The sequence below is a fragment of the Pristiophorus japonicus genome, chromosome 5 (genome assembly GCF_044704955.1).
Source record: "Pristiophorus japonicus isolate sPriJap1 chromosome 5, sPriJap1.hap1, whole genome shotgun sequence".
In the NCBI taxonomy this organism is placed as follows: Eukaryota; Metazoa; Chordata; class Chondrichthyes; family Pristiophoridae; genus Pristiophorus; species Pristiophorus japonicus.
In genome coordinates this window covers 83,572,328-83,598,171 of record NC_091981.1, presented here as the reverse complement: position 1 = coordinate 83,598,171, position 25,844 = coordinate 83,572,328, and the positions used below count along the sequence as shown (strand labels likewise).

General features: G+C 51.3%; 2 protein-coding genes and 1 non-coding gene across 8 annotated transcripts in view; 2 read left to right on the top strand and 1 right to left on the bottom strand.

The window, feature by feature from the left end:
* Positions 1 to 6,466, bottom strand: part of ndufs6 (NADH:ubiquinone oxidoreductase subunit S6) — a 50,090-nt gene extending 43,624 nt beyond the window's left edge. The window contains exon 1 of one of the 2 annotated variants that reach the window (XM_070880766.1): positions 6,247 to 6,466. In XM_070880766.1, coding sequence (XP_070736867.1) covers positions 6,247 to 6,417 — 171 coding nt within the window. In that variant the 5' untranslated portion in view covers positions 6,418 to 6,466. The remainder of the gene's footprint in view (positions 1 to 6,246) is intronic. The other variant, XM_070880765.1, reaches the window with a different exon arrangement.
* mrpl36 (mitochondrial ribosomal protein L36) overlaps positions 1 to 25,844 on the top strand; it is a 112,870-nt gene that overhangs the window by 75,251 nt on the left and 11,775 nt on the right. The window lies entirely within an intron of this gene.
* LOC139264922 (U2 spliceosomal RNA) lies at positions 22,643 to 22,840 on the top strand. Its single transcript, XR_011593423.1, has one exon. It is a non-coding gene; the product is annotated as a U2 spliceosomal RNA (small nuclear RNA).

Here is a 25,844-nt window from a genome sequence, read left to right as displayed (position 1 = left end):
CTCCCCCCCACCCTCTCCTCTCCTCGCTCCCCCCCACCCCTCTCCTCTCCTCGCTCCCCCCCACCCTCTCCTCTCCTCGCTCCCCCCCACCCTCTCCTCTCCTCGCTCCCCCCCACCCTCTCCTCTCCTCGCTCCCCCCCACCCTCTCCTCTCCTCGCTCCCCCCCCCACCCTCTCCTCTCCTCGCTCCCCCCCACCCTCTCCTCTCCTCCCCCCCCCACCCTCTCCTCTCCTCGCTCCCCCCCACCCTCTCCTCTCCTCGCTCCCCCCCACCCTCTCCTCTCCTCGCTCCCCCCACCCTCTCCTCTCCTCGCTCCCCCCCACCCTCTCCTCTCCTCGCTCCCCCCCACCCTCTCCTCTCCTCGCTCCCCCCCCACCCTCTCCTCTCCTCGCTCCCCCCCACCCTCTCCTCTCCTCGCTCCCCCCCACCCTCTCCTCTCCTCGCTCCCCCCCCACCCTCTCCTCTCCTCGCTCCCCCCCACCCTCTCCTCTCCTCGCTCCCCCCCACCCTCTCCTCTCCTCGCTCCCCCCCACCTCTCCTCTCCTCGCTCCCCCCCACCCTCTCCTCTCCTCGCTCCCCCCCACCCTCTCCTCTCCTCGCTCCCCCCCACCCTCTCCTCTCCTCGCTCCCCCCCACCCTCTCCTCTCCTCGCTCCCCCCCACCCTCTCCTCTCCTCGCTCCCCCCCACCCTCTCCTCTCCTCGCTCCCCCCCCACCCTCTCCTCTCCTCGCTCCCCCCCACCCTCTCCTCTCCTCGCTCCCCCCCACCCTCTCCTCTCCTCGCTCCCCCCCACCCTCTCCTCTCCTCGCTCCCCCCCACCCTCTCCTCTCCTCGCTCCCCCCCACCCTCTCCTCTCCTCGCTCCCCCCCACCCTCTCCTCTCCTCGCTCCCCCCCACCCTCTCCTCTCCTCGCTCCCCCCACCCTCTCCTCTCCTCGCTCCCCCCCACCCTCTCCTCTCCTCGCTCCCCCCCACCCTCTCCTCTCCTCGCTCCCCCCCACCCTCTCCTCTCCTCGCTCCCCCCCACCCTCTCCTCTCCTCGCTCCCCCCACCCTCTCCTCTCCTCGCTCCCCCCCACCCTCTCCTCTCCTCGCTCCCCCCCACCCTCTCCTCTCCTCGCTCCCCCCACCCTCTCCTCCTCCTCGCTCCCCCCCACCCTCTCCTCTCCTCGCTCCCCCCCACCCTCTCCTCTCCTCGCTCCCCCCCACCCTCTCCTCTCCTCGCTCCCCCCCACCCTCTCCTCTCCTCGCTCCCCCCCACCCTCTCCTCTCCTCGCTCCCCCCCACCCTCTCCTCTCCTCGCTCCCCCCCACCCTCTCCTCTCCTCGCTCCCCCCACCCTCTCCTCTCCTCGCTCCCCCCCACCCTCTCCTCTCCTCGCTCCCCCCCACCCTCTCCTCTCCTCGCTCCCCCCCACCCTCTCCTCTCCTCGCTCCCCCCCACCCTCTCCTCTCCTCGCTCCCCCCCACCCTCTCCTCTCCTCGCTCCCCCCCACCCTCTCCTCTCCTCGCTCCCCCCACCCTCTCCTCTCCTCGCTCCCCCCCACCCTCTCCTCTCTCCCCCCCACCCTCTCCTCTCCTCGCTCCCCCCCACCCTCTCCTCTCCTCGCTCCCCCCCACCCTCTCCTCTCCTCGCTCCCCCCCACCCTCTCCTCTCCTCGCTCCCCCCCACCCTCTCCTCTCCTCGCTCCCCCCCACCCTCTCCTCTCCTCGCTCCCCCCCACCCTCTCCTCTCCTCGCTCCCCCCCACCCTCTCCTCTCCTCGCTCCCCCCCACCCTCTCCTCTCCTCGCTCCCCCCCACCCTCTCCTCTCCTCGCTCCCCCCCACCCTCTCCTCTCCTCGCTCCCCCCCACCCTCTCCTCTCCTCGCTCCCCCCCACCCTCTCCTCTCCTCGCTCCCCCCCACCCTCTCCTCTCCTCGCTCCCCCCCACCCTCTCCTCTCCTCGCTCCCCCCCACCCTCTCCTCTCCTCGCTCCCCCCCACCCTCTCCTCTCCTCGCTCCCCCCCACCCTCTCCTCTCCTCGCTCCCCCCCACCCTCTCCTCTCCTCGCTCCCCCCACCCTCTCCTCTCCTCGCTCCCCCCACCCTCTCCTCTCCTCGCTCCCCCCCACCCTCTCCTCTCCTCGCTCCCCCCCACCCTCTCCTCTCCTCGCTCCCCCCCACCCTCTCCTCTCCTCGCTCCCCCCCACCCTCTCCTCTCCTCGCTCCCCCCCACCCTCTCCTCTCCTCGCTCCCCCCCACCCTCTCCTCTCCTCGCTCCCCCCACCCTCTCCTCTCCTCGCTCCCCCCCACCCTCTCCTCTCCTCGCTCCCCCCCACCCTCTCCTCTCCTCGCTCCCCCCCACCCTCTCCTCTCCTCGCTCCCCCCACCCTCTCCTCTCCTCGCTCCCCCCCACCTCTTCCTCTCCTCGCTCCCCCCCACCCTCTCCTCTCCTCGCTCCCCCCCACCCTCTCCTCTCCTCGCTCCCCCACCCTACCCTCTCCTCGCTCCCCCCACCCTACCCTCTCCTCGCTCCCCCCCACCCTACCCTCTCCTCGCTCCCCCCCACCCTACCCTCTCCTCGCTCCCCCCCACCCTCTCCTCTCCTCGCTCCCCCCCACCCCTTCCTCTCCTCGCTCCCCCCCCTCCACCCTACCCTCTCCTCGCTCCCCCCCACCCTACCCTCTCCTCGCTCCCCCCCACCCTACCCTCTCCTCGCTCCCCTCCACCCTACCCTCTCCTCGCTCCCCCCCACCCTACCCTCTCCTCGCTCCCCCTCCACCCTACCCTCTCCTCGCTCCCCCCCACCCCTACCCTCTCCTCGCTCCCCCCCACCCTACCCTCTCCTCTCTCCCCCCACCCTACCTCTCCTCGCTCCCCCCCACCCTACCCTCTCCTCGCTCCCCCACCACACCCTACCCTCTCCTCGCTCCCCCCCACCCTACCCTCTCCTCGCTCCCCCCCACCCTACCCTCTCCTCGCTCCCCCCCACCCTACCCTCTCCTCGCTCCCCCACCCTACCCTCTCCTCGCTCCCCCCCACCCTACCCTCTGCTCGCTCCCCCCCCACCCCTACCCTCTGCTCGCTCCCCCCCCACCCTACCCTCTGCTCGCTCCCCCCCCACCCTACCCTCTCCTCGCTCCCCCCCACCCTACCCTCTCCTCGCTCCCCCCCACCCTGCCCTCTCCTCGCTCCCCCCCACCCTACCCTCTCCCCCACCCTACCCTCTCCCCCAACCTACCCTCTCCCCCAACCTACCCTCGCTCCCCCCACTCTACCCTCTCCCCCACCCTACCCTCTCCTCGCTCTCCCTCCCCCCCAACACCCTACCCGCTCCCCCCTCCCCACCACCCTACCCTCTCCTCGCTCTCCCTCCCCCCTCCACCCTACTCTCGCACTCCTCCCTCCACCACCCTACCCTCTCCTCGCTCTCCCTTCCCCCCCCCACCCTACCCTCTCCTCGCTCTCCCTTCCCCCCCCCACCCTACCCTCTCCTCGCTCTCCCTACCCCCCCCACTCTCTCCTCGCTCTCCCTCCCCCCCCACTCTCTCCTCGCTCTCCCTCCCCCCCCACCCTACCCTCTCCTCGCTCTCCCTTTCCCCCCACCCTACCCTACCCTCTCCTCGCTCTCCCTCCCCCCCCCACCCTACCCTCTCCTCGCTCTCCCTCCCCAACCCTACCCTCCCGCCCCCACCCTACTCTCTCCTCGCTCTCCCTCCCCCCCCCCAACCTCGCTCTCCCTCCCCACCCCATCCTACCCTCTCCTCGCTCTCCCTCCCCCCCTACCCTACCCTCTCCTCGCTCTCCCTCCTCCCCCACCCTACCCTCGCTCTCCCTCACCCCCATCCTACCCTCTCCTCGCTCTCCCTCCCCCCACCCCACCCTACGCTCTCCCTCCCCCCACCCCACCCTACCCTCTCCTCGCTCTCCCTCCCCCCACCCCACCCTACCCTCTCCTCGCTCTCCCTCCCCCCCCACCCCACCCTACCCTCTCCTCGCTCTCCCTCCCCCCACCCCACCCTCTCCTCGCTCTCCCTCCCCCCACCCTACCCTCTCCCGCTCTCCCTCCCCCCCCCCCAACCCCTCTCCACTCTCTCTCCCTCCTCCCTCCCACCCACCTTCCTCTCTCTCTCTCTCTCTTCTTCACCACCGCCCCTCCCCTCCTCTCCCCTCCTCTCTCCCTCTCTCACCCTGCCCCCACCCCGCCCCCTTCTCCTCTCTCCCCACCCTGCACCCTCTCTCTCCCCACTCTGCCCCCTTTCTTCTCCCCCTCTCCCACCCTGCGCCCCCCTTCTTCTCTCTCTCCCCCATCCTGCCCCCTTTCTCTCCCCCACCCTGCCCCCATTCTCTCCCCAACCCCACCCCCTCTCTCCCCCCCCACCACACTCTCCCTCCCCCCCCCACCCCTCACTCCCCCCCCACCCCCACCCCCTCACTTCCCTCCCCCCACACCCCTCACTTCCCTCCCCCCCACACCCCTCACTTCCCTCCCCCCCACTTACCCTTCCCTCCACCCCACCTCACTTACCTCTTCCACCCACCTCCCCCCAACCCCTCACCCCGACCCTCTTTCCCGCCATACCCCCGAACCCCTCACTTCTCTCTCTTCCCAACCCCTCACTCTCTTCCCCCACCCCAACCCCACACCTCTCTCTTCCCCCACCCCAACCCCTCACCTCTCTCTTCCCCCACCCCAACCCCTCACCTCTCTCTTCCCCCACCCCAACCCTCACCTCTCTCTCCCCACCCCAACCCCTCACCCCTCTCTTCCACCCCAACCCCTCACCTCTCTCTCCCCCACCCCAACCCCTCACCTCTCTCTTCCCCACCCCAACCCCTCACCTCTCTCTTCCCCATCCCAACCCCTCACCTCTCTCTTCCCCCACTCCAACCCTCACCTCTCTCTTCCCCACCCCAACCCCTCACCTCTCTCTTCCCCCACCCCAACCCCTCACCTCTCTCTTCCCCCACCCCAACCCCTCACCTCTCTCTTCCCCACCCCAACCCCTCACCTCTCTCTTCCCCCACCCCAACCCCTCACACTCCCCCCCAACCCCTCACCACTCTCTCTCTTTCCCCCCCAACCCCTCATCTCTCTCTCTTAACCCCCCCCAACCCCTCACCTCTCTCTCTTCCCCCCTTCCAACCCCTCACCTCTCTTTCCCCCTTCCAACCCCTCACCTCTCTCTCTTCCCCCCCCAACCCTCACCTCCCCCCAACCCCTCACCTCTCTCCAACCCTCACCTCTCTCTCTTCCCCCCCCAACCCCTCACCTCTCCCCAACCCCTCACCTCCCCCCAACCCCTCACCTCCCCCCAACCCCTCACCTCCCTCTCTCCTCCCCAACCCCTCACCTCCCTCTCTCCTCCCCAACCCCTCACCTCCCTCTCTCCTCCCCAACCCCTCACCTCTCTCTCTCCTCCCCAACCCCTCACCTCTCTCTCTCCTCCCCAACCCCTCACCTCTCTCTCCTCCCCAACCCCTCACCTCTCTCTCTCCTCCCCAACCCCTCACCTCTCTCTCTCCTCCCCAACCCCTCACCTCTCTCTCTCCTCCCCAACCCCTCACCTCTCTCTCTCCTCCCCAACCCCTCACCTCTCTCTCTCCTCCCCAACCCCTCACCTCTCTCTCTCCTCCCCAACCCCTCACCTCTCTCTCTCCTCCCCAACCCCTCACCTCTCTCTCTCCTCCCCAACCCCTCACCTCTCTCTCTCCTCCCCAACCCCTCACCTCTCTCTCTCCTCCCCAACCCCTCACCTCTCTCTCTCCTCCCCAACCCCTCACCTCTCTCTCTCCTCCCCAACCCCTCACCTCTCTCTCTCCTCCCCAACCCCTCACCTCTCTCTCTCCTCCCCAACCCCTCACCTCTCTCTCTCCTCCCCAACCCCTCACCTCTCTCTCTCCTCCCCAACCCCTCACCTCTCTCTCTCCTCCCCAACCCCTCACCTCTCTCTCTCCTCCCCAACCCCTCACCTCTCTCTCTCCTCCCCAACCCCTCACCTCTCTCTCTCCTCCCCAACCCCTCACCTCTCACCTCTTTTCCCCCCCAAACCCCTCACCTCTCTCTCCACCTCTCTCCTCTAACCCCCACCTCTCTACTCTCTCTCTCCGCCCCCACACCCCCTGCCTCTCCACTCCTCCCCGCCCCTTGACTCCCTGCCTCTCCTTCTTCCCCCTGCTTCCCCTTCACACGCCCCTCAATCCCGCCCGCCTGCCTCTCCCACCACCCCCTGCCTCTTCTCTCACCCCACCCCACCCCCTGCCTCTTACCTGTCCTGTGTGAGTTACTTTCTCCCCCGCCCGAAGGGTTGAGATGGAAGTGAGGAGAGCGGCGGTTGCTGGTGAAGCCCAGGGCTCTGGCAGGAGGCGCTTGCGGGCGGCCAAGGCCGAGAGCAGTCTGCTGTTCAGGAGCGAGAGGCGCAAACAGGAGGCGGCGGCCATCTTCCCTCAGTCACCTTCAGAGAGCGCGGAGGTCTGCGCTCCGCCGGGTCCTAGCGCCCGGCTCTGCCTGGGCATTGTCCCTTCCTGAACATTCTGACTTTTACTTGGATACAGTTCCACGGGTGCTGGTTGCCTTTTCCTCAGTGACTCTGTGTATTAAACAGTGTGGGATCAGGGCCAAGCCCCATCTTACTCCCAACTTACACGATGACCCCTTCCCTGGACTAGAGGCCACTGAGCACTTTTGACTTGTTAACCAAGTACTGTAATAGTTGGGGATTTAATTGCATATATATGCAAGGTCGCAGTGGCAGTCACTTGTAAAATGTCAATCATATATGACTCTTCACAAATGCGCTCTCACCAAACAACACAATGTGTAACAACAACAACTTGCATTTATAAAGCATCTTTAATGCAGAAAAAATGCCCCAAGGCCAATATTATTTAACATATTCTGCTTTATCTGTGTAATTTCCATTAAACGAGCATTTGTGTTATTCAGAATGTTCCTATTCCATGCAAAATGTACTTTGATAACTGCTGACACTTGCAGACATTGTATCAATTTCATCAGAAAATATTGCAGTGTTATGTATTGGATAACACACAGACTAGAGTACTGTAAAAGGCAATGAAGCATACGTGTTGAGATGATGTTACAAACACTAAGACAGAATCTTGAGTGGTGTAACAAAGTTATTTCTACCCCAAAATAATTTAGAGGCTAAGCAACACTTTAATTAAAAAATTCTCATCTTTGTTTTCAAATCCCTCCATAGGCTCGCCTTTCCCTATCTCGGTAATCTCCAGCCCCACAAACCTCTTTTGGGAGGAAAAAGTAAACATTAAATCATGACCCCGATGAATTCCCCCCGTGAATTCTTTTAATGTGGGCGTTGCATACCAGCTACCATAAGAGTTTGACAGAGCATAGTCTTGGTTCAATGGCAAGGGGATCCAAGACAATTGGAGACCAGGCTCTGTTGCATGGGCCTAGCACACACATGCGCTATTGATCCTACTGACACCCCTCCCTCCCTCAGGTCCTCTCTCCCTGGTTTTCAGAGGTCGCAGTGTAGGTGAGCGCATTATCCTTGGAGCAGCTTGCGAATTTGTCCATAAAATACTGACACTGTACCCCAAACCCTCCGGCTCCAGCACGCTGCTCTCCTGTGCTTTTCCGCTCTCTCTCCAGCCGCTCACGCTTAGGTCATTGGTTCTTAACAAGTGACCATGCGCATTCTGCCCTCATGTTCCGACCTCTCTGCTGGCCTCAGGTCCTGACCTCTCTGCTGGCCTCGGGTCCTGACCTCACTGCTGGCCTCATGTCCCAAACTCCCTGCTAGCCCTTGCTGTACCTTCCCTGTGTCCCTGCCGCGCTGCTAGCCCTTGCTGTATCTTCCCTGGGTCCTGGTCTCGCTGATGGCCCATGCTGTACTTTCCCTGGGTCCTGGACTTGCTGCTGGCCCGAGCTGTACCTTTCCTGGGTCCCGACCTCGCTGCTGGCCCATGCTGTACCTTTCCTGCATCCTCGCTGTCCGCTGATTCCCGCCAGTCCTCCGATCCTCGCCACCCGCCGATATGTAATGTAATGTAAGCTCATGCAGACTACAGGGAAAGCAAATAATTGAAGCTATTCTGAACTAAATGTTCCAGGGCACTAGACATTTCAAAAAGACAGGCAGAATGGAAAAGGAGGGGCTGAGCCCTGATACTAAAAGGATAACATAAGGACAGTAAAGAGAAAGGATCTAGGCTCAGAAGATCAGGAAGTACAATCAGTATGGGTGGAGATAAGAAATAACAAGAGGCAGGAATGGTGGGAGTAGTATATAGGCCCCAGAACAGTAGTTATACCAGACATGATATTAATCAAGAAATAGTAGGAGCTTGTAAAAAAGGTAATGCAATAATTGTGGGTGTGATATCTTCAGCGAGCACACAACACACAACCTGTAAGATGGCTGCGAGTTCAGGAAACTGCTGACCTGCTGGTCAGGTGACCTGCTCTTTATTAAACAGTACTAGCTGCAGTAACACAGGCGTCCACAGTGTGGAGCTATAGACATTACACTTCTCTCTCCTTAATGAAGAAGTTATTATAAAAACAATCATCATACATAACTTGCATGGTTATACATAACAAAGGATGTGGACTTATTTTGCCATATTTACAAATCAAGCTTAACCATTTGTTTTCTGTTTCGAAGAGGATACCTTCACTCTCGAACACAAGCTTCCAAACATGGTGTCGAATTTAAACTCATTCGAGGCTAATCCTAAGGGAAGTTTCCCTTCAAGGGATGCCCTTGATTTCCATTTCAACTCTTTCTAACTTCAGTCTGTTCGTTTTCCTGACTCGGACTCAGACAAATTCTGACCTTCTCTTCGATTTGTTTCCAGTACATTGGAAGTAGGATATGCTACTGGTGTATCAAAACTATCTGATGAGTCAGAAATAATTGAATCACTCCCACTCCCATTCTCCATGTCTGTGGGTAAAATTTTTTTTTTTTTTTTTTTTTATAAATTCGTAGCCAATCGTTTCCAATTCTTTGTCAAGTCACAAACGCCAGAGGTCACCCTGCACCAGTCAAGGATCACTCTGCGCCAATGCTCTTAGCCAAAAGGCCTAGAGCCACTGCACCGTTCCTGGAAGTACTGCAATACCAGGTTCGTGCCATGGAGGTGGATGGGTCAGGTCCCCCACACACCTCCGTGGAGGTGGATGGGTCAAGCCATCCCACCCACCTCCTGTTTACAAAAATGTAAGCATATACCTTCCTGACCAGGGAGAAACCACCCGGAAGTCATGGTGGCTGGTCAGGTTAGTTATGCAGATCTTAGCCAAAAGGCTAAATATGATCAATAAATATATAAAATATGATCAATGTGAACAAACCTAACCTTTCCATTATCAAACATCTTGACCAAATATGTGCGAGGACCACATATCTGGTAACCACTTTACCCATTTATGGTGATGGTTCTTCACTCTCACCTTCTGATTTAATTTCACACCTCTCTTTTACTCTACTTCTATCATGATTCTCTTTCCGTCTTAATTGTGTCTCTTCTACGGACTGTGCCAAGTTTGGTTTCAACAATGAGAATCTGGTTCGTGGCTGTCGTTTGAGAAACAACTCTGCTGGTGTTCTACCAATAGTTGTGTGAGGAGTATAATGATATGCTATTAGAAAATTAGCCAATTTGTGGTCCAATGACAACTGTCGTTTCTTTGGATTTGGATCTAACATTTGTTTTATGAGGGCACGTTTTACAATTTGTACAGTGCGCTCTGCTGCACCATTCGAAGCAGGGTGGTACGGTAGAACCTTGGTATGTTTCATACCATTTTTGCTCGTGAACTGTGGAAATTCTTCTGAATGAAATTGTGGTCCATTATCCGAAACAATTTCTTCTGGGGGGCCAAATGAAGAAAATAATCTTCGCAAAATGACTAATGTTTTACTTGTTGTTATTTTCCACATTGGAAACACCTCGACCAATTTCGAATGACTATCAATCACAGTGAACAATTGCTGTCCTTCTAGCTCAGCAAAATCGATATGTAATCTTTGCCACACCATGGGAGGCCATTTCCATGTCTGTAATGGTACTGGTGGTGGTTGCTTGCTTACCGATTGACATGTCATACACTGACTTACGATGTACTCTATATCTTTATCAAGACCAGGCCTCCATAAATAACTGCATGCAAAACTCTTGGTTAAGCGCTTTCCCAAGTGCTAGTCATGGAGGTCTCCTAATAATTTGGACCTGAATTTATTTGGTATAACCACTCTTGCACCCCACATGATACAATCTTTATCGACTGATAATTCATTCCTATGAATGAAGAATGGATAAATGTCAGTTACCAGGTTTGGCCATCCGTTTGCAATATAATCATACACCTTTGACATAACTCGGTCACGTTTGGTTGCTCTACCAATCTCTTCAGCTGTGACTGGCAGTTCATCAATGTATGAAAAATAGAACACCTCTTCCCTATTGGGTGTAACTTGTGATGGGGAAGGCAATCTAGACATAGCATCAGCATTACTGTGATCAGCTGCTCATCTGTATTCAATATCATATGCATATGCTGATAAAATCAAAGCCCATGTTTGCATTCGGGCTGCAGCTAATGTTGGAACTGGGGACTTCGGATGGAGGATTGCTATCATGGGTTTATGGCCCATAACTCGAGTAAACTTATGACCATACAAGTATTTGTGGAACTTCTTGACCCTCAAAATTAATGCCAAAGCTTCCCTTTCGATTTGCGCATAATTACGCTCACTGGCACTGAGAGTGCATGAAGCAAAAGCAATTGGTCTCTCCTCCCCACTACATAATACATGAGAGATTACTGCCCCAACTCCATACGGAGAGGCATCACATGCTAGCTTAATCTCCTGAGATACGTCATAGTGAACTAACAGGGTGCTCGCTACCAAGTTGCTTTTACATTCCTTGAATGCTGTATCGCATTCTTTTGACCACTTCCAATGAACCTGTTTTTTCAATAGGTCATTCAGTGGATTTAATACTGTAGCTAAATTTGGTAGGAACTTCCCATAATAGTTCAAAAGATCCAAAAATGAATGAAGTTCAGTGACATTCTTGGGAGTGGGTGAATTTCTAATTGCATCCAGTTTTTCTTTGGTTGGATGTAAACCATCTTTATCTACTCTGTACCCTAAGTACTCCACAGATTTTTGAAATAACTCACACTTGCGAGCAGACACTCGTACTCTGTGCTTCTCTAGCCATTTGAGGAATTCATTCAATATGTTATTATGAATTTGCCTATTTGGTGCTGAAATTAGTATGTCATCTAAATAACATACTACCTCTTCAATAGGGCAAAGGGTGTTAAAAAGACAAGCCTGAAGGCTCTATGCCTCAATGCGTGGAGTATTCGGAATAAGGTGGCCGAATTAACTGCGCAGATAGCAGTTAACGGATATGATGTAATTGGCATCACAGAGACATGGCTCCAGGGTGACCAAGGCTGGGAACTCAACATCCAGGGGTATTCAACATTTAGGAAGGAAAGACAGAAAGGAAAAGGTAGCGGGGTGGCGTTGCTGGTTAAAGAGGAAATTAATGCAATAGTAAGGAGGGACATTAGCTTCGAAGATGTGGAATTGGTATGGGTGGAGCTGCGGAATACCAAAGGGCAGAAAACACTTGTGGGAGTTATGTACAGACCACCAAACAGTAGTAGTGAGGTTGGGGACAGCATCAAACAAGAAATAAGGGATGTGTGCAATAAAGTTATCATGGGCGACTTTAATCTACATATTGATTGGGCTAACCAAACTAGTGGAGGAGGATTTCCTGGAGTGTATTAGGGATGGTTTTCTATACCAATATGTCGAAGAACCAACTAGAGAGCAGGCCATCCTAGACTGGGTGATGTGTAATGAGAAGGGACTAATTAGCAATCTTGTTGTGCGAAGCCCCTTGGGGAAGACAGACCATAATATGGTAGAATTCTTTATTAAGATGGAGAGTGACACAGTTAATTCAGAAACTAAGGTCCTGAACTTAAGCAAAGGTAACTTTGACGGTATGAGGCGTGAATTGGCTAGAATAGACTGGCAAATGATACTTAAAGGGTTGACGGTGGATAGGCAATGGCAAACATTTAAAGATCACATGGATAAACTTCAACAATTGTACATCCCTGTCTGAAGTAAAAGTAAAACGGGGAAGGTGGCTCAACCGTGGCTAACAAGGGAAATTAAGGATAGTGTTAAATCCAAGGAAGAGGCATATAAATTGGCCAGAAAAAGCAGCAAACCTGAGGACTGGGAGAAATTTAGAATTCAGCAGAGGAGGACAAAGGGTTTAATTAAGAGGGGGGAAATAGAGTACGAGAGGAAGCTTGCCGGGAACATAAAAACTGACTGCAAAATCTTCTGTAGATATGTGAAGAAAAAAAGATTAGTGAAGACAAACGTAGGTCACTTGCAGTTGGATTCAGGTGAATTTATAATGGGGAACAAAGAAATGACAGACTAATTGAACAAATACTTTGGTCCTGTCTTCACGAAGGAAGACACAAATAACCTTTCGGATGTACTAGGGGACCGAGGGTCTAGTGAGAAGGAGGAACTGAAGGATATCCTTATTAGGCAGGAAATTGTGTTAGGGAAATTGATGGGATTGAAGGCTGATAAATCCCGGGGGCCTGATAGTCTGCATCCCAGAGTACTTAAGGAAGTAGCCCTAGAAATAGGATGCAGTGGTGATCATTTTCCAACAGTCTATTGACTGTGGATCAGTTCCTATGGACTGGAGGGTAGCTAATGTAACACCACTGTTTAAAAAAGGAGGGAGAGAAAACGGGCAATTATAGACCGGTTAGCCTGACAACAGTAGCGGGGAAAATGTTGGAATCAATCATTAAAGATGAAATAGCAGCGCATTTGCAAAGCAGTGACAGCCTCGCAGCTCTATCTTGGCTTTTTTCAATGGGAAATGCTCCAATTTGTCGAGGGGTATAGCAACTCCGGTACGAAACTCATGGATGCACCAATGTCGATTTCCATGGGTATCTTGAATCCTGCAACATCTATGTGGATTATGATAGTTTTCGATTCGCCATCCATTAACCTTGTGCTTGTGATGACATTTAACTCTAACTTCTCCTCATCCTGTTGTTGTTCTTCCATGCTATATAGCCTCTGGGGATTTCTACTCATAATTTTGAAAGCTGGTTTACCATTCAGTCGGCATGCCTTCACAAGATGGCCAGTTTTCCTGCAGAAGAAACACTCTGCCTTCACATATGGACAACTTTGAGCAATGTGTTGTCCCAGGCACCGAAAGCAGGATGTCAATGCTCTGTTCACATTTCCAGTTTCTGAGACTTTGGGGCCCTACCACCTTTTACTTTGAACCTGCAAGCGATTCACCTCAGTTGTCTGATGACTGAAATTAGTATGAAATTCTTGGGAATATTGGTCGGTTATGCTCATCGACCTAGCTGTCTGACACGCTAATTCAAAAGTCAAGTTAGGCGTTGTCAATAACTTTCTTCCGATCGCATCATTTTTCATTCCACAAACAAAGCGGTCTCACAATGCTTGGTTCTGAAAGTCGCCGAAATTACAGAGAATAGGTAGCTTTTTTAATGCTACAATGTACTCACTGATATTTTTTTGGGCCTTCTGATTTCGTATTCTGAAACGATAACTTTCAGCAATTTCTAACAGGACGGGGCTGTAATGTTGTTCTAACGTAGTTAGAATCTGTTTCAGCGTTGTATCCTTTGGCTTGTCAGGCACAAGCAAACTTATCAGCATTTCATACAACTCGGGCCTGGCCTCAGTTAAGAATATAGCTCTTTTTCGTTCCAACACCACCCGGTTATTGTCTTCACTACCGTGGATTTCGATGATATTATTTGCAGTGAAAAACATTTCTAACCGATCCACATATGCTCTGAAACTTTCACAGTCACGTTGAAATGCCCCCAAATGCCCTATAACTCCCACTGGGGCAGCCATTTTGTCTCTGGCAGTTTAACCAAGTGTGCTCATAATTTACCTCGGATTTGGAGCTGTTTCCAAATACAGAGAAGCTCTCAAGTCTCTCTGTCGGCTGGCTGAATCCTTCACCAACAAAAATTTCAGCTTTGTATTATCCGATTACATCCCATTCTCATTGCCAAATGTGATATCTTCAGAGAGCACACAACACACAACATGTAAGATGGCTGCAGGTTCCTGAAACTTCTGACCTGCTGGTCAGGTGACCTGCTCTTTATTTTACACCACTAGCTGCAGTAACACAGGCGTCCACAGTGTGGAGCTACAGACATTACATTGTGGAACATTAATCTTCATATAAACTGGACAGATCAAATTGGCAAAGGTAGTCTGGAGGACGAGTTCATGGAAAGCATTCGGGACAGTTTCCTAGATCAATACATCATAGAACCACCAGGGAACAGGCTATCTTAGATCTTGTATTATGTAATGAGACAGGGTTAATTAGCAATCGCATAGTAAAGGTTCCTCTGGGTCAGAGTGATCACAATATGATAGAATTTCACAAAGTTTGAGAGTAACTTGAGTAAGTACAAAACTAGATTCTTAAATTCCAATTACACAAGTATGAGGGGTGACTTGGCTAAGGTAGATTGGAAAAATAGATTAAATGGTATGGCAGTAGATAAGCAGTGGCTAGCATTTAAAGAAATAGCTCAACAAAATTACATACCATTGAGAAACATAAACTCCATGGGAAAAGTGATCCATCCGTAGCTAACTAAAGCAGCTAAGGATAGCATTGGATTGAAAGAAGAAGCTTATAATGTTACGAAGAATAGTAGTAAGCCTGGGATTGGGAGAATTTCAGAATGAGCAAAAAATTGATAAAAAGGGAAAAAAATAGAACATGAGAGAAAACTAGCAAGAAATATAAAAACAGATTGTGAGAGTTTCTGCAAGTATGTAAAAAGGAAGAGAGTTGCAAAAGTAAATGTTGGTGCCTTAAAGGCTGAGACAGGAGAAATTATTATGAGGAATAAGGAAATGGCAGAAACGTTGAACAAATATTTTGTATCTGTCTCCACACTAGCCAAAGGTGGGCAGAGGAAACGTTACAGGGACACCCTCAAAGCCTCCCTGAAAAAGTGCAACATCCCCACTGACACCTGGGAGTCCCTGGCCAAAGACCACCCTAAGTGGAGGAAGTGCATCTGGGAGGGCGCTGAGCACCTCGAGTCTCATTGCCGAGAGCATGCAGAAATCAAGCACAGGTAGCGGAAAGAGCGTGCGGCAAACCTGTCCCACCCACCCTTTCCCAACGACTATCTGTCCCACCTGTGACAGGGACTGTGGCTCTCGTATTGGACTGTTCAGCCATCGAAGGGCTCATTTTAAGAGTGGAAGCAAGTCTTCCTCGATTCCGAGGTACTGCCTATGATGATGATGAGAAGACACAAAAAGCATACCAAAACTGGTGGAGAACCAAGGGTCTAATGAGAATGAGGAATTTAATGTAATTAATATAAATAGAGAAAAAGTGTTAGAGAAACTAATGGGACTAAAAGCTGGCAAATCCCCTGGACGCGATGGCCTACATCCTCGAGTTCTAAAGGAGGTGGCTGCAGAAACAGTGGATGCATTGGTTTTGATCTTCCAAAGTTCCCTAGATTCTAGAACGGTCCCAGCGGATTGGAAGGTAGCAAATGTAACACCGCTAGTCAAGAAAGGAGAAAGAAAACAGGGAACTACAGGCCAGTTAGCCCGACATCAATCATCAGGAAAATGCTGGAATCCATTGTTAAGGAAGTGGTATTGGGACACTTAGAAAATCGTAACATGATTAGGCCAAGTCAATATGGTTTTATGAAAGGGAAATCCAGCTAAACACTGGCAAGACCGAAGATATTGTCTTCGGTTTCTGCCACAAACTCTGTTCCCTCGCTACTGATTCTATCCCCTCCCTAGCTACTGTCTCATGCTGAACTAGACTCTTTGCAACTTCAGCATCCTATTCAAGCCTGAGATGAGCTTCCAACCCAATATCAAACATATGAACAATGACAGACAGGTAAAAGCCATCTGGTCCATCGAGCCAGTCCCACACTATTGCGATACGGTGTGTATCACAACATATGCACTCCACCCCACCCGAAACCATGTGATCGCCTGGGAGAGGCAAAAAACAGGTAAAGAACCCAGGCCAATTTGGGGGGAAAAAATCTGGGAAATTCCTCTACGACCCATCTAGGCGATCAAAACTAGTCCAGGAGATCACGCTGGCCTTGAATTCCCTGCAGTACCTACCTTCTGTAAGAGGTGATCTCCACCCCAGTCAAAAACAAATCCAGCTTTCACTGAATTCAGTGAGTCTGCATCCACCACACGAAACGGCAGCTTGTTCCAGAGGTCTACTATTCTCTGGGAAAAGAACCACCTCCTGACGTCTAACCTAGATCTAGCCCTATACAACTTAAATTTGTGACCCTGGTCCTGCCTAAACTTTTTAATTTAAATAAACTGTCAGCTGGAACATTGTCTATTCCCTTCATTATCTTATAAACCTCAATCAGATGCCCCTAAGTTTACATTGCTCGATGGTATAGAGTTCCAAATCTTTTAGCCTATCTTGATAACTAAGAGGCTTTAGACATAATTAGTCTAGTGGTCCTCATCTGCATCCTTTCAAGTGTCTTAATATCACCCACCATGTGAGGAGACCAAAACGGGACACCGTATTCCAAATGTGTCCTGACTAAGGTCTTGTCCAAAGAAAAAACAGTATGCTTCATCTTATACTCAGTTGTCCTATGGATACACCCAACACCCTATTTGTTCTATCCATCACTACATGACACTGCTCATGTACCTTTAAGGATGTATGCTCTAGAAAGCTCAATTCTCTTTCTATCCCCACCATCTTTAATGTCTTTCCCTGAAGGGTGTGTGAATGTTAAGCATTTGTCTTGTCCACATGCATAACACTGCATGTACCTAAGTTATACATTATAGAAACATAGAAACATAGAAAATAGGTGCAGGAGTATGCCATTCGGCCTTCGAGCCTGCACCACCATTCAATATGATCATGGCTGATCATGCAACTTCAGTACCCCATTCTTGCTTTCTCTCCATATCCCTTGGTCCCTTTAGCCGTAAGGGCCACATCGAACTCCCTTTTGAATATATCTAAGGAACTGGCCTCAACAACTTTCTGTGGTAAAGAATTCCACAGGTTCACAATTCTCTGAGTGAAGAAGTTTCTCCTCATCTCGGTCCTAAATGGCTTACCCCTTATCTTTAGACTGTGACCACTGGTTCTGGACTTCCCCAAAATCGGGAACATTCTTCCTGCATCTAACCTGTCCAATCCCGTCAGAAATGTATATGTTTCTATGAGATCCCCTCTCATTCTTCTATATTCCAGTGAATATAAGCCTAGTCGATCCAGTCTTTTTTCATATGTCAGTCCTGAGATCCCAGGAATCAGTCTGGTGAAGCTTCGCTGCACTCCCTCAATAGCAAGAATGTCCTTCCTTAGATTAGGAGACCAAAACTGATACGTCCTGACTACAGAGTATAAATGCACACGAGGCCCATGCTTGAGAGAAGGTCAGTCTGTGACCTGTCCTTTATTCCTTAGCACTCAAGTGATGAAGGTGGGTGGAGCTTCCCCTTTTATACCTGAAGGTCCAGGTTAGGAGTGTCTCCCACCTAGTGGTCAGTGTTCTCACGGTGTACAACTTAGGTCAGTTTATACATGGGTTACAATGCTGGTTGAATACATGACATCACCTCGCCCCCCAAAGTCTTATTGGGATCACAGGTTGAGTCTCTCTGGTGGTTTATGCTCCCTTGTAGAGCGCCTGAGTTGGGGCTCCGGTTGTTGGGCGCTGGCCTGAGTGTCTGCTGTTTGCAGTGCCTCAGGCCTGTCCGGACTGCCCACAGTGACTGGGCTCTCCTCCCTTTGGTTCCGGTGTTTGGTCACCTGTGGTAGACTAAACTCTATCTCGTGTTCTTCCTCTGCTTCTTCTATGGGGTTGCTGAACCTCCTTTTTGTTTGATCCACATGTTTGCAGCAGATTTGTCCATTGGTAAGTTTAACTACCAGAATCCTATTTCCCTCTTTGGCAACCACAGTGCCTGCGAGCCATTTGGGCCCTGCAGCGTAGTTGAGGACAAAAACAGGATAATTTACATCAATACATCGCGCCCTCGCATTCCTGTCATGGTAGTGATATTGTGACTGGCGCCTGCTCTCGACAATTTCTTTCATGATGGGGTGTATAAGGGATAATCGGGTTTTGAGCGTCCTTTTCATTAGTAGCTCTGCGGGTGGAACCCCTGTGAGCAAGTGTGGTCGGGATCTATAGGCCAACAGGAGGCATGATAAGTGGGTTTGTAGGGAACCCCCTTGGAATCTGAGCATCCCCTGTTTGATTATCTGCACTGCTCGTTCTGCCTGGCCATTTGAGGCTGGCTTGAACGGTGCCGTTCTAACATGGTTAATTCCATTGCCTGCCATGAAGTCCTGGAATTCAGTGCTTGTGAAGCACGGGCCATTGTCGCTGACTAAGATATCCGGTAGACCGTGGGCGGCGAACATTGCCCGTAGACTTTCTACCGTGGCAGAGGATGTGCTTGAATTTAAAATGTCACACTCGATCCATTTGGAGTAGGCGTCTACTACAACCAAAAACATTTTCCCCATGAAAGGACCTGCGTAGTCCACATGGATGCGTGACCAAGGCTTGGCGGGCCATGGCCAGGGGCTAAGGGGGGCTTCTCTGGGCGCATGGCCCAGCTGAGCACACGTGTTGCACCTGCGAACACAAAGTTCCAGATCTGCGTCTATCCCTGGCCACCAAACGTGTGACCTGGCAATTGCCTTCATCGTGACAATGCCTGGGTGCCCATTATGGAGTTCTCTGATGAACACCTCTCTGCCCATCTGGGGCATGACTACGCGGTTTCCTCACAGTAGGCAATCGGCCTGAATCGAGAGTTCATCCTTGCGCCTGTGAAATGGTTTAAATTTCTCAGGGCATGCCCTGTACGTGGCTGCCCAGTCCCCATTCAGGACACATTTCTTGACTAGAGACAATAGCGGGTCTCTATTTGTCCAGACTTTAATCTGACGGGCTGTCACGGGTGAGCCTTCGCTTCCGAAAGCTTCAACAGCCATGACCATCTCAGCACCATGCTCAGTAGCCCCCTCAGTGGTGGCTAGTGGGAGCCTGCTGAGTGCATCGGCGCAGTTTTCGGTGCCCGGTCTGTGCCGAATTGTGTAGTCTTAGGCAGCTAACGTGAGTGCCTATGCGGGCCGATGCGTTTGCATTTATGGCCTTGTTGTCGGCCAAAAGGGACGTTAGGGGTTTGTGATCTGTCTCCAGCTCAAATTTCCTGCCAAACAGGTACTGGTGCATTTTCTTTACCGCATATACACATGCGAGCGCCTCCTTTTCTACCATCCCGTAGCCCCTTTCTGCCTGGGACAGACTCCTGAAGGCATAAGCTACCGGCTGTAACTGACCCTTGGCATTGACATGCTGCAACACACACCCGACACCATAGGACGACGCATCGCACATTAACACAAGTTTCTTACATGGGTCATTTAGCGTTAACAGATTGTTGGAACATAACAAATTGCGTGCTCTATTAAAAGCCCTTTCCTGGCTGTCCCCCCAGACCCATTTGCGCTCTTTGCATAGGAGCACATGCAGCGGCTCTAGCAGCGTGCTCAATTTGGGAAGAAAGTTACCAAAATAGTTCAGGAGCCCCAGGAACGAACGCAGCTCCATCGTGTTACGGGGTCTGGGTGCTCTCTGGATCGCTTCCGCCTTGGATGCAGTAGGGCTGATCCCATCTGCTGCTACCCTCATCCCCAGGAATTCTACCTCTGGAGCTAGGAAGACGCACTTCGCCTTTTTCAGTCGCAGACCTACCCGGTCCAGTCTGCGTAGCACCTCCTCCAGGTTGTGGAGGTGTTCTTCAGTATTGTAACCCGTAATGAGGATGTCGTCCTGAAAAACCACCGTCCCTGGAATCGACTTGAGGAGGCTTTCCATATTTCGTTGGAAGATCGCGGCGGCCGAGCGAATTCCGAACGGACATCTGTTGTACTCAAACAACCCCTTGTGTGTCGTGATGGTGGTCAGCTTCATCGACTCTGTTGCCAGCTCCTGGGTCATGTAAGCTGAGGTCAGGTCCAATTTTGAAAAAAGTTTGCCACTGGATAGCGTCGCAAAGCGGTCCTCCGCTCTCGGTAGCGGGTACTGGTCTTGGAGTGACACCCGATTGATGGTGGCCTTGTAATCGCCACATATCCTGACCGACCCATCTGCCTTGAGCACCGGCACAATCGGGCTCGCCCAGTCACTGAATTCGACTGGCGAGATGATGCCTTCCCTCAACAGGCGGTCCAATTCGCCTTCTATCTTTTCCTGCATCACATACGGCACCGCTCTGGCCTTGTGGTGTACTGGTCTGGCGTCCGGGTTTATGTGAATCACTACCTTGGCCCCCATGAAAGTGCCAATGCCGGGTTGAAATAATGAGTCAAATTTGTCCAGGACCTGTGAGCATGATACTCGCTCCACAGAGGAAATTGCATTGACATCGCCCCATTTCCAGTTCATGACAGCAAGCCAACTCCTCCCCAGTAGTGCGGGACCGTCCCCTGGGACAATCCAGAGTGGCAAGCTGTTCTCCGAATGTTTGTGGGTCACGACTACCGTGGCGCTTCCTAGCACCGGAATGATCTGCTTTGTGTAAGTCCGTAGCTGTGCATCAATTGGCGATAATTTTGGCCTGCTGGCCTTGGATGCCCACAACTTTTCGAACTGTTTGATACCCATCAGGGACTGGCTGGCACCCGTGTCTAACTCCATTGATACTGGGATGCCATTGAGGAGCACTTTCATCATTATCGGTGGCTTCCTGGTGTATGAACTGTATACGTGCTCCACATGAACTCGCTGAACTTCAGCTTTCAGCGATTTCCCCCAGTGTCCATTTCTGCAATTTCTGCAGGTATTTTGCTCATCTCTGCAAACTCCGGCTGAGTGTGTGCCTCCACGCCTCCAGCATGAGTTGCGGTTTGAAACAAAAGGTCCCTTGCCAGTCGATCGTCCCTGACTGCCCCTGTTATTGTCCTTGAGTGCACCATTAACAGGTGTTGATGGCCCCATTACTGGCCGCATTGTCCTTTGCAATGGTGTGAATCGCTGTTCAGCTTGCCATTGTCTCTGTCGAACTCCCCCTCTGGGTTCGACTACATGTTGGGGCATGCCTGACTGCTCTTGTCTGCCTGGAGAACTGTGTGCTGCTTTAACAATGTTGAATCTCTGTCCCAACCATTCCTTAACACAGTACCTCTCGTCTGTTCTGCTAGTGGCCATGCTCGCGTGGTTTAAATCCCAGTTTCTTGTCGCCATTGATACGTCCTTACTACACAGTATAAATGCACACGAGGCCCATGCTTGAGAGAAGATCAGTCTGTGATCTGTCCTTTATTCTTTAGCACTCAAGTGATGAAGGTGGGTGGAGTTTCCCCTTTTATACCTGAAGGTCCAGGTTAGGAGTGTCTCCCACCTCGTGGTCAGTGTTCTCACGGTGTACAACTTAGGTCAGTTTATACATGGGTTACAATGCTGGTTGAATACATGACAAAAACTGTACACAATATTCAAGGTGTGGCCTCACCAAGGCCCTGTACAACTGCAGTAAGCCCTCCCCCTGCTCCTATACTCAAATCCTGTCGCTATGAAGGCCAACATGCCATTTGCCTTCTTCACCGCCTGCTGTACCTGCATGCCAATTTTCAATGACTGATGTATCATGACACCCAGGTCTTGTTGCACCTCCCCTTTTCCTAATCTGTCACCATTCAGATAATATTCTTCCTCCCTGTTTTTGCCATCAAAGTGGATAACCTCACATTTATCCACATTATACTGCATCTGCCATGCATTTGCCCACTCACCTAACCTATCCAAGTTACCCTGCAGCCTCTTAGCATCTTCCTCACAGCTCACACTGCCACCCAGCTTAGTGTCATCTGCAAACTTGGAGATATTACACTCAATTCCTTCGTCTAAATCATGAATGTATATTGTAAAGAGCTGGGGTCCCAGCACTGAACCTTGCGGTACCCCACTAGTCACTGCCTGCCATTCTGAAAAGGACTCGTTTATTCCTACTCTTTGCTTCCTGTCTGCCAACCAGTTCTCTATCCACGTCAAGACATTACCCCCAATATCATATGCTTTAATTTTGCACACTAATCTCTTGTGTGGGACCTTGTCAAAAGCCTTTTGAAAGTCCAAATACACCACATCCACAGGTTCTCCCTTGTCCACTCTACTAGTTACATCCTCAAAAAATTCTAGAAGATTTGTCAAGCATGATTTCCCTTTCATAAATCCATGCTGACTTGGACCAATCCTGTCACTGCTTTCCAAATGCATTGCTATTACGTCTTTGATAATTGATTCCAACATTGGCCTTCCTGATCACTTGCTGTACCTGCATACGATCTTCACATGTTTGTTTTCCACATTTTTAATCTTGTTCTTAAAAACTTTCCATTTATATTCAACATTGGTATCATCACCACCGAGGAGGGTTACCCAATTTACCCGTTCCAAATCATCTGCCATTCTGGAGAAGTTTACTCTTCTGAAATCTGGTACGAGTTGCAGGTTCTCAGTATCGCTTCTCGGCCTTTTGGCTAAGATCATGCGTAACTGACCTGACAGGGGAGTAACCACCATAACCCCAAGGTGGTTCTCCCTGGATCAGGAAGGTATATGCTTGCTTTTTTGGAAATAGGAGGTGGGTGGGGTGGATTGACCCATCCACCTCCACGGAGGTGTGTGGGGGACCTGACCCATCCACCTCCATGGCACGAACCTAGTATTGCAGTACTTCCAGGAACGGTGCAGTGGCTCTAGGCCTTTTGGCTAAGAGCATTGGCGCAGAGTGATCCTTGATGTGTGCAAGGTGACCTCTGGCGTTTGTGATTTGACAAAGAATTGGAAAGATTGGCAACGAAAAATTAAAAAAAAAAAATACCTTTAGTTCTGCTAGCCGATTGGAACCGTATAATGTTGTGATCACTGTTGGCCAGATGTTCCCTCACATGGAGGCCTGATACAAGGTCAGGCTCATTACTAAACACCAGATCCAATACATGATTATCTCTAGTTACTTGATTAACATGTTGAGTCAGGAAACAGTCTTGTTTATTTTCAGTACATTTTTCAGCACGACTTCCCACCACAGCAGCAGGTAAACCATTGTATCACTGTATGCCAAGAAAATTAAAATCACCCACCAGACAAAGGTGGCATTTTATCTCTCTCTCTTAGGCAGACCTTCGGAGTCGAGGATGACTTGCTTCCACACTAATACGAGTTTTCAGGTGACAGATGAGACCCATGTGAGATCTACAGTCTCTGTCACAAGTGAGGCAGGGGATGGTTGAAGGGACGGGCGGGTGGGGTGCTTGGGTTGTCGTGTGCTCCTTCTGCTGTTTGCTCTTGGCCTCTGCATTCTCCCGGCGAAGAGACTCAAGGTGTTCGGCACCTTCCCGGATGCTTCTCCTTCACTTTGGCGGTCTTGGGCCAGGGATTCCCAGGATCAGTGGAGATGTTGCACTTTTTCAAGGAGGCTTTGAGGGTGTCCTTGAAGCATTTCTTCTTCCCACCTGGGACTCGCTTGCCGTTTCAGAGCTCTGAGTAGAGCGCTTGTTTTGCGAGTCTAGTATCGGGCATGCGGACGATGTGGCCCATCCATCGGAGCTGATTGAGTGTGGTCAATGCTTCGATGCTGTGGATGTTGGCCTGACCGAGAACACTGACGTTGGTGTGCCTATCTTGCCAATGGATTTGCAGGATCTTGCGAAGACAACATTGGTCGTACTTCTCCAGTGCTTTGAGGTGCCTGCTGTACATAGTCCATGTCTCTGAAGCATATAGGTGGGCGGGGATCTCTACTGCTCTATAAATATTTTATATTAAAAGCATTGCGATCTGTTTCCATAACAACTCATCAGGTTCACATGTCTGACCCAGGGGCCTATAACAATTACCGATAATTAATCGCTGTCCACTCGAATCCAGATAGCTTCAGGTGTACCTGAAGAAGCAATATCAAGTCTCTATTTAGCTATTAGATTGTTAGATTCTAACTGATAAAAATAGCAACCCCACCTTCCCTTTGACCTACCCTATCCTTTCTGAAACCTTTGTAGCCCTTTAGGTGAAGTTCTGTCCCATTCTGTCCCACCATTTTCATCTAGCCATGTATCAGACATACACAATATGTCTAAATTCTCCATCACAGCATAGCCTTGCAATTCTAACAATTTGCTTCTAACATTCCTTGCCTTTACATAAAAGCAATTTAAAAATCTCCCATCTAATTTCTAAAAGTTATTCATTCTTGTTTGCTTCCTATCTGGTTTATTTTCATGCTTAGCATCTATGTAATTATCATGTACAGTAAGGCTAACTGTGAACTTATCTACACTATCCCCTTGCTGAATTAGTTTAAATGATTTGTGAAAGCATGCTCTACACCCTCTGCCAGCCTTTTAGCTCCCAAGAAGTTAAGATGGAAGCCGTCCCTCCTAAACAATTTACCTTGTGCAGCAAACACCTCCCAATTCTCGATGAAGTGAAGCTTCTTCTATTTGCAGAGGCCCCAAAGCCAGATGTTGATCCCTATGATTAGGCTATTCCTCTCCATTGATCTGGACATGACTGGTAATATCCTGGAGACTACTACCCTTGTACCCCTTTTCTGTGTGCCTGATGATTAAGTCACCCATGAGGATTTCCCGATGCTGTTCAGATAACGTCCTCTTGGACTTTGCAGCCTTTCCCTTGCCTTTTCCAAGATGCTGATATGAGCATTGAGGTTCAGTGTCACTGGTGCTGACCTCACTACCTGTTGTGTTCTCCAAATCACAAAGCGGGGCATAGCTGTTTGGAGTAAGAAAAGAATCCAAAGTGGTAAAAGATCCGTTGATATCAATGCCCAAAATTGAAGACTTACCTTTCGTCCAAGTCGGGAAATCCACCAAATATGTCAATTGGTCAATCTTCTCTTTTAGGCAGATGATCTCCTGCAGCAGAGACAAAACTTGGACACATTGACTGCAAGTGAAAGCCCCTCTTCAAAAACTCTGTTACTCATATACTACCAAGCACCAAGTACTGCTCACATATTACCCTACTCCTCACTGATCTACATTGGCACCCAGTCCCCCAGTGCCTCCTGTCATGTATTCAACTGTCATTGTAATCCATGTATAAACTGACCAAAGTTGTACACCGTGAGAACACTGACCACTAGGTGGTGAACTTGTGGGAGACACTCCTAACCTGGACTTTCAGATATAAAAGGGGAAGCTCCACCCATCTTCTCCACTTCAGTGCTGGCTAATAAAGGTTATTGGTCACAGAGTGACCTTCTCTCTAGTATGGGCCTCGTGTGCATTTGTATTGTATAGTAAGGACATATTATTGATGATGAGAAACTGGGATTTAAACCACATGAGCATGGCCACTAGCAGCACAGAAGAGAGGTACTGTGTTGGTGATGATTGGGACGATTTTATTGAGAGACTACAGCAAAGTTTCGTCACTAAGGAATGGCTGGGACAGGATTCGGCCGACAAACGCAGGGCTCATCTCCTGATGGTTTGTGGATCCAGGACGTACTCCCTGATGAAGGGCCTTCTAGCGCCAGAGAAGCCAGCGGACAAGACTTTTGAAGAGTTCAGTAAGTTGATCGGGGAACACTTTAAAGTGGCAAGCAGCATGCACATGGCGAGACACCGGTTTTACACGCACCGTGGTGAAAAGGGCAAAGCGTTCCAGACTTCGTGGCAGACCTCCGGCGACT